The following is a 16401-nucleotide window of genomic DNA, read 5'->3' as shown; positions in this document are numbered from 1 at the left end:
ATAAGATCATCACTAATGTAATATTCTTAGAACGCCTCTAGAAGCTCTTTGCCAAATGATGCATGCAAAACCCTGGATAATAGTCTAGGAAGATTCATTGTAGTAGGGATCTATAAATATGTAGCTTATAGTTTGGGGGTTGGTGACTCGTAGCTTCTCCATATATAAGGACAGCTTTATATATGACTGCTTCTTATGTGACTCCATAATCATTTACGTCTCAACCTCTTTTTCCCACCACACTTGCATGTATGATAACTTTACACCATGTTCGTGTTGAACATCACTTATAATATATTTGGTTGCCAGATTTATCTGATTGGTCAAACGAGGTTTAATTTTCCTCACTACCAAGTGTCTTCGTATTAATGGTGAACCATTCCCACCATACAACTATAGTCATTGACTAACTCTCTCACATCATACATGTCACATCTGCGTATTTGTTTAGTTCTACTAAAATATCATTTTTTTGATACATAATGTCAAATTGCTACGGTCACAACACGCAACAGACCCCATATGCGTATTTAACTACTCCAATGAGTGAATTCTATTATACAATGTAGATTTTACAATCCTGCCTTTGTAGTACATTTGTCCATTGTTTAGATTTATTTCAAAGGAACCACCGTAACAACATAACAACCTAACTCCACATGTGGCCATTATGATGACTCAAATGACAGTCTTGTAGAGTCAATGTGGGATAGCCCTAGTCAAAGACACCTTAAAGCCAAAAAATTGAGTATAAATCTAAATTAATTGCATTTAAAATTATTCATTAAGATTAATTGCTAAAAGGAATGTCACCCATTTCACAAAATACCAAATAAACGACAGGGTGTAAAAATGAAAGTGCAGATAAATCCAGTGAGCCCCTGATCATTATTACAATTTGCAACAAATCCATACATAGAGCACCAAAATTCAATTACTTCATAAAGCATGAAATGTGCATCCAAATACCATAAGCAAAATCAAATATACAAACTTTAAGCATCACCCGATTGTCATAATGCACATGAAACTCAGAGATATTGATTCAATAGATTTGATAAAACATACAATGTGCATCTAAATATAAGGATTGGTATGAATGATATGAAATTATAATTACTTATACTTAATACACTCTACTAGTAATAAATGTAGAAATTTCATATTAAATAAAAAAATTAAGCAAACACAAATAGGAAACCCATAGAGCTCTAGATTTCCAATATTTATAGAAATTGACACATGAAATTTAAATTCATTTTGTGTAACAACCCTTGGAGCTAAAGATTTCCAATATTTATATAAATTGAGGCATGAGATTTAAATTCATTTTGTGTACCTCAAAAATCTGATTCGCCCAACTTCAATGTAACGACCCAGACTTTCCCGACCAGAGAACGTACGCGCGGCGGTAAGATAGAAGAAGAAGAGAAAGTATGTGCGGCCATAAGAGAGAAGAAGAAGAGAAAGTGCGCGTGGCGGTAAGAGAGAAGAAGAAGATAAAGTGCGAGTGGCGGTAAGAGAGAAGAAGAAGATAAAGTGCGAGCGGCGGTAAGAGAGATGAAGAAGATAAAGTGCGAGCTGCGGTAAGAGAGAAGAAGAAGAGAAAGTGCGAGCGGCGGTAAGAGAAAAGAAGAAGAGAAAGCATGCGCGGCGGTAAAAGAGAAGAAGAAGAGAAAGTACACAGGGCAGTAAGAGAGAGAAGAAGCATAAAAGAGTGCCGCCGTGCGCAACACCGCCAAGCCCATGCATGACTCATAGATGCCACTTGCATACTGCATGCTGCCACAATTGCCACCACTCAAACTACACGTCATTGAATTACTAATGGCAACCCCAAGATGTTACCTCACATTTTTGGAGTACATAAGCCTCTCTCTCTCTTTCCCTCACGCCATGTTCTCATTCTTACAAGCCAAAACACTTAGCATTTACAACCCCCTTTCTAACCTTTGTTGGACCCCCAATTGAGGAGCTTGAGGAGTGAGTTGTGGGTGGAAATCTGGGAACACCAATGCACACACAAGGTAAGTGGATCAAAAACCTTTCATGTCTCTAGTTATGGAAGTATGAAAAATAAGCATGAACTTGTATGAATTTTGGGGAAACAATGGTTGCATGTGTATTATATTGTGTCACGTCTTTTAGAAATTAGGGCTTCTTTGCAAGATAAGATGAGCACTAAATTACTATTGTTGATCATGAAAATATGTGAATTGGTATTCATGTGAGTCTCATTCAAGATAAAAAAGGTTTCATATTAATGTTTAACTTAAATTGGGAGTAATTGATTGTTACTTGAGCAATGCCATGTTTACACTGTGAAATTCTAAGGAAGTTTTATGTTCTTATGGCAATCGGTTGGCCTATCAAATGACATCCAAATGGCACCAAATTACCTCTATTGGAAAGATGTATGTGTATACTATGATTTTCATGTTTAAACTTTGTTCAAATTCTTTATAAATGAGGAGTTATGCTTTAACTTGTGCAAGCATATCATTGTTAGTAGATATCAATGAAATTCAAAACTGTAGTCTCTATTACTATGAGCTTTTGATCAACCAAATGGAGTCCAATTACTTCCAAACCACTGTCATTTGAAAGATCTATGCTTAAAGTTTCATGTTGAAATCATTTCGAAATATCCTCTAGATTCAAAATTATGCCCCTGACCAGAAGGATATATCACTGTTAGCAGAATTCAGCACAATTCAGAAATTTACTTTTGTTGTTATGAGCTTTTGATTAACCAAATGCAGTTCAAATCACCTTTGTTAGAAAGATGTGTATTTCTACTGAAACTTTGATTTTGAAACCATCCCATAATTTCTTAAAATTTAGGAGTTATGCTCCTGTTGGTGTAACATGTCATGGACGTAGATTGCTGCAATATTTAGAAACTGTTGCCCTTGTTGTGTTGGGCTTTTAATTGATCAATTGATGCACAAATAGCTTCGAATTCTCCTTGGTTGAAAGTTATATATGTCTATTTCAAGTAAATAATTAAATTAAGTTGACATCCCTCATGAATTGAATGCCATGTCTCATTTTGTATATGCATATTTCGGATGGGAATGACAATGAATCCCAAACTGTTATGCAAATCATGCACATGTTATGCACTGATATTTTTGAATATAGCTTGATTCTTCAGAAGGAGATTGAAATTATCTGTTATAAGATACTGAAAATACATGCTTATGACACTAGGAATATCCCTGAACCCTTGAAAATAGCAAAGCATGAGTAAATGAATGCTTGGGCATGCATTTACATAGTGCAATTAAATGTGATACTGACCACTACGCAATGGGTCCTCCATTGGTAGTTGGATATTGTGATTCTGTTATATTGAGACTGACATATGTGATATTGACCACTACGCAATGGGTCCTCCATTGGTAGTTGGATATTGTGATTTTGTTATATTGAGATTGATATTTATGATACTAACCACTACACAATGGGTCTTCCATTGGTAGTTGGATAGACTGTGCCTTGACTTCAATGATAGGAATGGAGTCGGGAGGTGACTATGCATTGGGTCCTCCAATGGTAGTGTAACACCTTCTCGCTCGAAGGCATAAGGAGCTTGCAAGGCCACCACATATCAAAAACCCTAAAGCGCATTGGAGATTGTGTGTGTGAGTGAGGACATTGCGAAATAGGGTCTCCATTTATCATTGTCCTCCCTCCTGAATAAGGGTAGAAGTTTCAAGTTTAGGATTTGCTTGGCTTGATCGATGTGACTTCTACTTCGGAGTAGACAACTCTAGACTTTGCTTGTGTGTTTTGTGTATTCTTTCTGAGTACTGACCTGTTATTGTGATAAGAAGTGAAATACCTATTAGCTCATACAATATGTACTGCCTTGATATCTGAATCATACTCCGTTTTATACTGCTAATGAATTGTGATGCATGACTTTACTATGTGACTTGCATGAACTACGATGATCTGCAGACCACTTTATCTATAAGTGTGCATGTAGGTGGGAATGCAAGGGCATTGATCTACTTACTGGGCTTTTAGCTCATTCTTATTATTTTTCGATCTGTGTAGGGTGATAACCAACCAATCTCGAGGGGGGCAACTGGACAGTGGTAGCAGGCGGCTGAAGCTCGGGACTGATCAAAGAACTTTTTGATAGTAGATATTAGGTGGCATTGCCACAATGTTGTTTTGATGTAATATTGTCTTGTTATTGTCAAGCCGGTAATGCCTTGGACAAAATTGTAAAGAACATTCGGAGATTTTATATGTACATAATGGTTTTAATTTGTGTAGTATTATGTTGCTTGATGAATGAGTTTTTATTTCTTTTGTGGTTTGCTTTGATTACGCATTTCTAAACACGTTGAGCACTCTCACCTGAGTGACATTCACGACCTCTGGTCATGATCCCGCACTCTGTCACCCTGCAGGTGGTATGGTAAGGGTCAGGGGGCGGGGTCATGACATTCAATGTCTTTGCTATATCCAAATATGAAACCTTAGTTGAAAATTCTGGAAATTTAGGGCAAATGGAAAAGTAGGGTTCAAATAGATAGGAGGGCAAAAGAGAGTGAACTGAGAGGAGATACCGGTAGAGAGAGAAAAAGAGCATAGAGAGAGTGTTAGGAGAGACGAGGGATTGAAAATTTCGTGCTTAGCTCTATTTAAGCCCTATCACTTTAAAAACGAAAGAAAAAACAACATTCAAGCGGTACGCTTTAGAAAACATCGGACCACTTTTATTTTACCAACCCGTCTAAAGATTGAAAAGTCGAACCGAGGACAAACTTAGCCCAAAAAAAAGAAATTTTCGAGGTTCACCGAACAGTATGAGGATTAAAAAATCAGACCAAGGACAAACTTTGTAAAAAATAAAAAATTGAGGGTCTCCATCCTTTTGTGTAATAACATACTATTTTTGTACAAAACTTAATAAGGGTTATTAAGAATGGTAGAGGCGTCAATTTCCCTATATATAATAGGCCTTTTACCGTTTTGCTATCGGCGTACAGTGTCCTTTTTCATACTCCTCAATTATTTTGACAAAGGTTTAAATCAGGTTGGCGCAAAGCTTTTGCACACTTCCAAACATTCAGGATAAAAAGAGGATAAAAAGAAAAAAAAGGTCTCCAGAATCTGTAGTCTGTACTAAACCTTTCTATAGTCCGCAATGCTCCAGTACCAGTAAGCCTGGGGAATCTCTCTCTCTCTAAAATCTACCTCTCTCTAAAACCCTCGATTTCTCTCGCTAAAATCTACCTCTCTCTAAAATCCTCTCTTTCTCTCTTTAAAATCTGAACCCCGTAAGCAAGGCCTCTCTTTCTCTCTCTAAAAACGCGACTCTCTTCGCCCTTTTCCCCGCCTTTCTTCAAGCCGACAAACCTAAAGATCCTTTCCCTTCCAAATCCCGCCCTTTAATTCGAGGGCAGAAGAAGAAGAGCGATAACCAAAACCCCTCTCTCTCTTCCACCAAGAAAGAGGAACCCTAATTGCAAAGCTGGAGAGATACAGGGGAGATCAACGCCCTCTAAACCAGGAGTCCAAGCACTCCAGAATGCATTCCAGATCTCCTAGTAACGATATTGGAAGGTACCCACCTATGGCTAGAGGTCCTCCTCCTCCTCATCACCAAGCTTCCTCAATGAATAACCATTATCGCCCCATGTCTTCTTTTGGTGGGTCTGCTCAGCCTCCTTCAATGGCTGGCCAGAAACGCGATAGTTCGGGCTTCTCGGTCCCTCTCAGAGGATCTTCTCCTGGTATGCTACACACACTTTCTCTAGATTTGTGTTCCGGTGATTGCATGTTTTCTCTCTCTGGGGTTTTGGGGTTCAAAATCTGGGCTTTTGTTGCTTTAGGGTTTTGGATTGAATTCTCTTACACTGTTAGGATAGGAGAGGAGGTTTTATTGTTTGAATTTATGTGAATAGGAGAGGAAATATGATTATTTGATGCTTTGGTTCTGTTGATTTCTCTCAAGTTGATTGGTTTGAAGTTTGAACTGCAACTGGTTGTATTTACAGCTAGAGTGAGGGTTTGTTTAACATAGAAATACGGCTAGGGTTAGGGTTTTCAGCTTGGAAGCCTTGAAGTGTTAGCATGAACAATAACTAGATAAGAGGAGGAAAGACACTTGTGAACTCTTTGAATAATGGAATATGGAGATGGGGTTTCATTTATTGTTTACTTTTATTTTTTCCTTTTTTTTTGGTATAACCTGTACATGCAGAAGTAGAAAGCTGGTACCTTTGGTTCTCTGATTGGATAACTTCCATTACCACTTTATTTTATTTATATAAAAAAGCTGCTCATGTCCATTTATGCTCAATTTCACCAATATGCTTGATATATAGACGTTATTCTGATGGTTGGTTGTGAATAAGCTTTTAGTGAATCCTTTTTTTCTGCTAAGATAGAAAACGTGGATTGGTTGTTTTGTGAATAGGATGGTTATTTATTCTTTATCTGTTTGTTAGATTCCACAACTTGATGTGGGAAATTTGAAGAAGAACATAAGATCAACAATATTTCAGGCCAAGATAAGCAATTTCTTGGAGAAACCTGAGGATTCTTCTACACAAAACCTTAACCAGGGATTCCATAGCAAAGCTCTCTTCATTCTTTATTTAAAAATCTTCTAACCCCTATTTATAAAAAAGAACTTACTTAGGCGCTAATAAATCTTAAATCTAATTAAAATGGAAGTCTTAATTAAAATGAAATTCGCAATGATATATTTACCCCTCATAAAATGGATAATTCCATAAGGTAATCTATTTTCCCAAAAAGCTCCTAAGAATTCCAAAAACAATAAATAAAAAACCCCAAAATCCATAAATAACTTAAAAAACAATAAATTAAACCCTTAAAATTCCTAAAAACAATACATCCTTTGAATTTTAGTAGGAAAAATTTAAAAATATGAGGTGTTGCTCTTGCATCAAACTCCATTGGTTGGAGAAAGAAACTTGTCTTCCAGTTTTGAAATTGGCTAAGATGAATCCTGCATTAATATCTTTATCGAATTTAAATTGAGCATTGTTCCTTGAATATGGGGACCAATTGGTTAATGGCCCAAGAAAGATAGAGCCATTGGGCATTGACACATAGTCTTTGTAATAAACTGATATATTCATAAACTCTTTTGATAACACATCAAGGAAGGGGCCTTTGTATGTTGACAGAGTGGTTACGATACGTACGCTTGGTTCAACCCAAGGACACACTAAGAGAGCATCTTCATGATGAGCACTAAATTTGATGATCAAACCAACAACCTCACCGATTGATTCTTCTTGGAGTTCTTCATCGTGCTGTTCTCAGCAGATATCAACTACTAAATCATCATCAATGATAGGATCCTCATCAAAGATTTGATCACTATCAAAGCCATGATCACTAACTCTATCAAAAGGTTCCTCATCAAAGATTGCATAACCATGAAATCACAACGATCATCTAGGGCTTGGGAAGAAATTCCTATTTGTTTTCAGGAATTACTCGATAATCAGAAAGCCTCACTAAGGTATCTAACCAATCAATAAATTCTCCATGCTGAGGCTTACCATTAAATTTGCGAATATCAACCTTCGTATTGAAATCCCTGGAGTGATTGCTCTCTAAGTCTAGGCCTTTCTTCACTTTCCTCTTAATTGGGATCCCCATGCGGAGCATAATGGTGAAAAGGGTTGTACTCAACGTCTTCTTGTGCGGAAAGATCACTGTCATGCCCATTAGTGATGCCCCCGAATTGGCATGCAAGCTATTGAGTTGCCTCCATAGATTTTCAATTGCCTCCTTAGATGTTCAATTTGTATGGCATCAACCAGGGATTCCGAAGCAAAGCTCTTTTCCTTCTTTATTTCAAAATTTTATGTAATAGAGACCTTGGTTAGACCCTAAGAGATCTTAACTATAACTAAAATGGAAGTCCTAATTATAACAAAATTTGTAAAGATAGTTTTACCCTGATAAAATAATAATTTCGAAGTGCTCTAACTACTTTTCCAAACGGCTTCTAAAAATCCTAAAAAAGTAAAAAAATCCTAAAATCTGTAATGAACTAAACCAGAAAAATAAACCCTAAATATCCCCCAAAGTATACGTCCTTGAGTTTCAATTGGAAAAATCCAGAATACGAGCGATTTGCTCATGCATCACAACTTATAGGCTAACTGCTCTCCTTTTGTTCTTTGGTTGCATTTTTATGCTCTGTATTTTTTAGTTATAACCACTTCTAGAGCATGCTTAATTCGATAGCTGAATCACGACTATTTGTCCTGCTTGCTTTTGGATAAAGTGATCCCTGAATTGAATGACCATTTTCATATTCGTTGTGGCTAATGGCATATGGTCATTATCATTCTCTGGTTATAATGCTCAGGAAACATTCTAGGGGCTTGTACTAAATCTTCTTGCTCGGACACTTACTGGCTGTAAAAGTGGCAGATGTTCTCGTCTACTGCGATTCTTGAATATTTCCTTGATTAGCTTTGCAAAAGAAAATGCCCCAGTTGTTGTTTTGCAGTTCTACATTAAAGACAATTTGATTATAAACTTCAGGAACCACTACCCACGTTCATCGTTATAGAGTCAGTTCAAAAGGATACATTGTTGGTTTCGTCAAATTATTAAAAAAAAGGAATAGAGACCTTGCCATAATGCCTTGAGAGATCACATTTGGATTTTAGCAAAGTTTTGGTTACTTTTCACAGAAATAAAAAAAATAACTTGAGAATGATCTGATTCTTTTGGGCTTGCCATTTCTTGTTAGAATAGGAACTTCTTTATTCTATGCTCAGCTGGTCACTCTGGCATTCTTATTAGCTGATCATGGGTTGGGTACCTGTGGAATTATAAAGAACGAAAACAGCTTAGGTCTAGTTCCTCGGTGGCCTGGTCCTATACCCACAAGGGATCGTCCTGAACATGATTCCTAGGAGTTGTATTCTATGGAGCTAGTTGCTAGGGAAAAGCCTGTGGTGTTTTTGCATAGGTGTCAATAGAGAGGAGTCCGTTGGAGTTACTAAATACTTGGACTCTGGCTTGAACCCCCTTTCATACTTCCTTAGCTCTCTATTGCAATATAGTATCAAACACATTCTTTTTGTTTGTCTGTCATACAGGCAGATTTGTATATTAGTAACACATCAGATGTTTGACACTCTTTTATCCAAACTCTTAAGATTCGTGGGTACCATATCTGTCAGTTTTAATATTTCTTTTGTTGCTGTACTGTAATCTTGGTTCTTGAACATATGATCTCCTTGTATATAACCTTTTTAGTTACCATGATTGTGCCTTTTTTTCCAGATTCTGCTGATGGTGGTAATTATGCAAAACTTTTTATTGGATCTGTGCCTAGGACAGCTACGGAAGAAGATGTATGTCTCTATTTCATATACCTGCCTAGCTATTAATTCATTAATTGCATGTTCTCCATAGTCTCCATGTAAACGTTGAATGAAATGATTCCGCCTTCAAGTACATGTGATGCCTATAATTTACATCTAGAAAATAAGTATTAATTATTCCAACAGTGATTTATGGTTTTGTTGATGACGGCAATTTATTTTTTCATAGTTAATTTGTTCTATTGGGTATTTTTTCTGTGATGCGATTTGACATTCAGAAAGTCTCATGGAGTATTTAAGACAAAATATCACAATGTAGATTGGGGCAAAGAAGTATCTTAAAAAGAACAACCCGGAAGAAAATTCTGGAAGTTGAAGCATCCTGGAATCTTCCTACAGAAGTTGAGTCATTATGTGACCTAATTTAGAATGGACCCAGGAATGAATCAGTGAACATGAATCTGTGTCATGAATTAAGAGCATATTTGGGTAGTGAACCAGTCCATAGATGGTGTAACTTCATAGTCAGGGACCACTTTTGGTTGGTTGGTGCAGAGCCATTAGCTACAACATATAGGCCCAAATTCTATGATAATATTTGCTTTTAGGAACTAAGAGAAACCTGTGAAAGAGCTGTGTGGCCTTTCCATGTAAAGCAATTTGGTGCAGCTAGTTTTTCATCGCACTAAACTGTGCAAGCAGCTGTATGGCCTTAAAGTTAATTGAGTTATAATCATTGAGAAAGTCTGAAGCGGTCTCACCTGAAGAAATGGAAGTGTGTAAGTAACAATCTTGGGTTGCAGACTTAGAGACTGGAGTAGTGATATGAAGTTGCCACTTGAAGTTAATGAAGTTGAATATGGTTTTAGCTTGAGTCATGTTAGCTAGAAATAATTGGGTGAGAACCTTATTTGCACAAACCAAGGGGATTTTATGAGTTTTAGGTTTATGTTGTAGTTAGTTGATGTATTTCTTTTCGAGTAGTTCCTTAAATCATTCAAAGATTAGACAAACTGAGCGGATTGGCGCTAAGAAACATAATGGCATAAAGCTTCTAAAAGTGTCAAAATATAAACCACTCCAAGTTTGAATAATGGAAAATTAAAGGTTTCATACTTTCCGCTATTAAGTAAAAGACGTCTGCTAACAAGCGCTCTTGCTACTTGGATATGGTTCCTCTCAAGCCATCTAGTTACATTCAGACGACAACCTTTATTACAGTGCTTTCTTGGAAAACTATTATAGAAAAGCTCCGCATTGATTTTCTTATTTTCAAGGCAGCATTTCTTTAATATTCAACCAAGAGAAACTTGTGACTGCGCTTTATACTTAGATCACTAAATGACCTCTGATTATCTAATCATTTTTGTTTTTGGCGAGCCCATGACAAGCCCATGGCAAACAACTCACTCTGGATCCCTGTAAAGTAAGCTTTGAAAGTTGGTATTTTAAGGTTTATGAGGAGGTTCTCTGAAGTCCGAACTTCATTTGGCTTGTTGTTTGGTCTATAGCATTTAAAATCTGAGTGACCTATAATTATCAAAATTAAAAGAAAATCACACCAGCATTATACAGTGTATAAAAAATGTGGTTCTGCAGTAGCCAAGAGGCAAGGTTGTGGAGATCTGCGCTGCATATTCCCATTTAAATTGCCTGAGCAAGGTTAACTCCTGGCAGGCGCTTGCCTGCCCAAGGGTGTAAATAGCCCTTGTCTACGGTGTATATTTGTGAAGAAGGGGGTGCAAGGCCCCCACTCTATCTGTGACCCACTCGTAGTGTCACTCCCATAGTCACACTTTAGTTGGATTCTTCTTTGCTATAATTAAATGCTATGATTTCTGCTGTAGTACTTCCATTTAGCTTATTGGGGAAGGCCCATATGCAGAACTGATTTGTCTTTGACTCTCTTAAATATCTTAAACTCATGGGAGGACAAAAGAGGGAATGATTCATAAATCTTTTTCCATGTTCAATAGTTTATCGATTGGGAAAAATGAGCCAGACAAGGACAAAAAGATAATGTTTGTATGTTTTATTTATTTAGTTGCTTATTTAATTTCTTGAAGAAAAGATGCTTATTCCATACGATTGATGCTGCTGAGGTTATTGCAGATACGGCCATTGTTTGCTGAGCATGGGGATGTCCTGGAGGTTGCTTTGATCAAGGATAAGAGAACTGGTCAACAACAAGGTATGTGTTGATCTAATGTGAAGTTCGATCACGGATCTACTCTTGGCTTCTTTCAGGTGCTCTGTGAAGGGCAGGCAGGAGCGATAAGATCATATCTCATTCTCGGTTAGGGTTTGGAGCACTTTGTGGTGCTTCAGTTCTTTTGTCTGGCAACTGTTCTTTTAGGTCCTGTCCATCCATATGGAAGAAGATTCTTTCAAGACTTTGGCTTCCTTCTAAACCTTGGTAGCCTTTAGCAGTCGGGAATGCTCTTGTACGGTTCACTGCTGTGGTGACATATCGCCAGCAATGACTGAACAATTCATCTGTAATTGAGTGGTCCATTGTCATAATGTAGCTTTTGGTGCAAGTGTCAGGATGTTCAATGCAGTTGTTGTTCAGTAAGTGACAGCATTAATTTGCTTTTGGATGGGAATTAACCACCTTACTGTATAATGTGGAGGGTTTCAATGACCAGTTTATCTTGGTAACCTAGGAAAGACTGCTGCCATGGGCTGGTTTGAAAATTTTCTTGTATGTTAAGAAATTCATGATTGTGGATGGTCTGTAGAAACTGGTTTGAGTTTTGGTATGTTTCGTGCGTGTCAATCCTTAGATTTGTTTCTGAAATTCGATTTCAAACTAATAGGAATAACCAACTTTCTTTATGAGAGACCAAGGGCGTTGTCTATTAAACGGGAGTAATAATGATTGGTCAACTTTAGTTCTTCATCTTATGGATCTGTGTTGTGTGGTTCCAGTTTAGGGTGCTCAAATGCTGCCAATCCTGATTCATGCATGGAGGTTCCCCATATTTGTCTTTTTTGTGGACTTTGATTGCATGGTGCTTAATGTGTGTATGCTTTCTCACATCTTGGTGTTCTCCTAATATTATGTTTTGACGTGGAATATGAACTACTGGAAGAGTGTAGCGGAATGTCCCAATAATTCTTGTAATTGGAAGTTCAAATTCGTGTCGATTGAAGTCATTCTATCCATGTGAATTATGATATACATGCTCATGTGAGATTTGATATGTGTCCTCCCATTTAGTGTGTGCATGACTTCTTAGTAGTGCTTAACTAAGAGTGCGGTTTGTGGTCCTGAAATTCAACTTATCTTTGTCTGATTGGTCATATTGTTGTATGATGCTCTGGGTGTCGTATGGCTTTTTAAGTATAGGGCTTTATTCACACACACTAAACTTTCTAATGGTAATGGTTATATTTTGAGCTTTCTGTCCTGGTCATGGTGCGTTTCCCTGTCATATTTGCAGCATCTCAATTTTTTAGTTAATCTAAAAGGACATAGGCATGTCGTTGAAAAATGCCGATTTTGGTATTCCTACTTTAGTGTCGTGGGAGTTTTTCATGAAATGGGCTATGATTTTGTTTCTTTCCAAAATAATTAATTTGTTCTTTGACCTAAAGAGAGGTTGTCTTCCGGGATATGGTTACAGTTACCCTGACACTGAGACCATGGTCCCATTCCTACCTATATATATACCCTTACATATTAAAAAAAAAATGAAGATAATTGATGTTCTGTTGAAACTGGTTATCTTTGGTTCTTGTCCCATTGTGTGATGATAAAAATTTTGAGCCTTGATTACAAGAATGAACAAACTTTGTTTCTAACTATGTACGGGTGTTATAGATAACACTGAAAGCATAGGCCATCTTATATGCCATATGTGATGGTTTTCTGTCACGATGATTTTCAGTCACTAGAATGCTATGTATCACGATGAAGGTTTCACAAATTTTCCTCTCGCTGGGGTTGATTAGATTGATTGATGATTAGTATATTTGGCGAATTCGTGTTCATGCTTGTGCTATCTATATTTAGTGGGCTATGGGGAATGAAAATGGGAGTCTGGTGGAATATGGCAAATGAGTTGGTTTCTGGTACTGGGAATTTAAAATTCTCTTGTTGCGGCATTTTCATATTATGGTGATGTATGGACCCATGGGAGATAAGAAATAGTGGGGCTTTCAGTAATTTGGAAATCTCTTTTTAATAAGCAGAAGGATGGGTTATGTGGCTAAATATTTAATCATTTGAGTGTGTTTGTCATACCTTTTTTATGGCACAGGGTCCACTGTGGGCTGTGGTTTTGCATGGAACTTTCTCTAGATTATGGTTTACTTTCTACTTTTATGTTGGAATGGTTGTCCATGATTTTTCTTTTCTGTGAAGTGTCCGGAGATCATGGCATCATACATGCTTTTCCGATTGCAATTGTTTCTGGATAAAATGACTCGGGAGTCTTCATTTTTATGTATCTTTGGCATAGCGTGGAGCTTTCCCTGGATAATGGTTTAGTGTGGAATTTTCTTGTGCGTTCTCTGGAACTTCTTCGGGAGAATGGTTTACTTTCTAATTTTATAATGAATGATTGTTCGTGAGCACTCTTGTACGTACGTGGAGATTATCTTGTGGCACGTGCTTTTTCGATTGCGATTTTTTGTGGATGATAACGAATCTTATGTATCTCTGGGTACCAACGGGTGTGTACTTCTCGTCTATTTGATGGTTAATTGCAAAAAAAGAAAAGAAAAGTACAAATAAAGGGGGACATGAGCATGACATGGAGATTATGTTATGTTACTGAATATTCTTTCAGTCTGATGGTGCAATTACTTGTCTGCAACTCTATTGTCTACACTTTTACTTATTCTCATGACGGAACCACCTAGAGGAACTTTTCGCTGTAGTGCTTTGCGTGGTGTTGGATGCCAAACAGCCTTATGTTCTTTGTTTTTAAGATTGTTATGCTTTTTGTTCTCAAGCTGTGTTTGTGTGCAAGGGCGTGAGGATTCCCACAAAACCGTTTACTCATCTTGGATTTAATGTTTACGCTGTGTTCTCCTTTGGATGAGCCATCATATGCTTTGCACTGATGATTGATCTACCATTTGGCCTGTATAATCAAAATATATTACCCTTGTAAATATGACATTGCGGCTATTTAGTTACAATGCTGATATACAATTTTCTAGTTGTTTTGCCAACTATAACTCAATCTCTTGCACTGTTCCACTTTGATGATGGAAACTTTTTGGAGGGATAGTATTCTACCAGTTGTATGAGCTGTTTCTTTGGTACACCACACCATGGCGCAATTAGTATTTTACCGGCTGCATGACCTTGTTTCTTCTTGTATAACACATTATGGTAAATCTAAGGTGTAATAAACCTCTTTTTTCAATTCCATGCTGACAGATCTAAGTTGTGATTATTAGTTTCAGTCTTGCAACAATCCTATTTGGAACTGTTAAGCTAATTTAATTGGCTAGTCTAGTCTGCGTAGATGAATTTCTGATGAGGCAGATATTGCTATTTCCTGTTGTATGATTATAAAGATCACTTGTGGTAGTCCGTTTCTATGGCCATTGGAGTATGACTAGGTTATGACTTATGAGCATACAATTTAAATTTATCAATTTATTAAATGATATTCTTTATATGGTTGTGCTGTTTTATCTCAATGTGGTCTATGCATATCCTGAGGACCAATTCTTTGGCCTGCCTTGGTTTTATAAGGAGATTTGGGGCTCTATTATGTTATATAACTTTCTTCTCAAATGCCTAATATTTTTCTTCTCACTGTGTATGTATACATGAAGGTCCATTGTGGATGTTTTTAATTTTATTAGAATTGGAAACTTGTGGGTTCTAGTGTGCTAATGTTTCCCATTGTGATGTATTTATTTTTTCCCAGTCATTTATTTATACTTCCTCATCTGCTGTTAAGAGTTTTCTATAGATTATTGGATTCTTAAAGTAGAAACTGTGAATGCTTTTCCATATGTATTTTATGCAGTGCTGGAAAGAACGAGTCGGGCCGACTAGTCAGTCATGGCCTGAGCCGATTATTCAGGGCCGACTCAGATTTAGTTGGCCTATTAGTGCTGAGTTTTATACTGGAAAAATATGGGGATAAAAATCCCAAAAAAATTATAAAATATTTATAAAAAATGTTTTATTTTATATGTATTGTTTTTTTATATTATCACATAAAATAAGCGAAAAAAAAATATTATAGCCATAATTGGTTCCGGACAAAATTTTTAGGCATCTGAAGCAGTGCTTTTTCAGTGAACTAGAAGTTTTTTATCCTAAAAAGCTAGTTTGAGAATAAAAGCCGTTTTATAAATTATAAAATTCATATCTCACTTTAGTAATTTGAAAATAAAAGCAGATTAGTGCACAAATCGACCGATTAGTGCCCATTGGTGTGTAACTTGGCCGATTAGTGCACTGTAGGGAAATTCCCGAATACATGGCCTATGAAATCACGCATACTTGGGCTCGGCCGGTGCCCGAGTCTGAGTTATTCCGCCGATTTTTGAAAAGTCAGCCGACTTTCAAATAGTGATTTTATGTGAAGCTGACCAGGTAAACACCATGTAGTTCCATTAAGCCAATGACTCTTTGCTCTATTTATAGCTGGTATTAGTTTGATCTGATTATAAGATCTTGAATCCTTTTTTTGGTTTTCCATGGAGATTCTTAGTTTATATGTTGATCTGGCCATTTTTATGTCTCCTGGAGTGTTTTGGAGTCCTGATCACCTGCTGGTGTATTAGAAAACTGTTCCTATCCTGTGGAGGAGGTCCATAAAGTGATTCATATGGTTAGTTTATTTGAAGTGCATTGACATGTTCTTTGGAGTGATTGTGTAACCAATTGGTATAGGATAATTGGTGTTTGTGTGATTATCTTCCTCGTAGTGTCCAAGAAATATTGGCCTTTACTTTTTACATTGAAGGCCTCCTCACGATGGTCTCATAGAACTGATGGCACCCATGCATATGGTGTGTGTACCTGTACAATTATGTGACATTGATAACCATGGTCTCATAGAACTGATGGCAC

General features: G+C 37.0%; 1 protein-coding gene across 7 annotated transcripts in view; it reads left to right on the top strand.

The window, feature by feature from the left end:
• The first annotated feature begins 5406 nt into the window (after positions 1-5406).
• The window catches only part of FCA (flowering time control protein FCA), a 33502-nt gene continuing 22507 nt past the window's right edge, over positions 5407-16401 (top strand). For all 7 annotated transcript variants that reach the window (XM_088855670.1, XM_088855671.1, XM_020674899.2 and 4 more), the window contains exons 1-3: positions 5407-5756; positions 9310-9380; positions 11463-11541. In XM_088855670.1, coding sequence (XP_088711796.1) covers positions 5552-5756; positions 9310-9380; positions 11463-11541 — 355 coding nt within the window. In that variant the 5' untranslated portion in view covers positions 5407-5551. The remainder of the gene's footprint in view (positions 5757-9309; positions 9381-11462; positions 11542-16401) is intronic.

Source organism: Amborella trichopoda, chromosome 13 (assembly GCF_054954075.1).
Source record: "Amborella trichopoda isolate Santa Cruz 75 chromosome 13, AtrichopodaSantaCruz75HAP2 v2.0, whole genome shotgun sequence".
Taxonomy (NCBI): Eukaryota; Viridiplantae; Streptophyta; class Magnoliopsida; order Amborellales; family Amborellaceae; genus Amborella; species Amborella trichopoda.
This window is presented reverse-complemented; position numbering and strand designations above follow the sequence as displayed.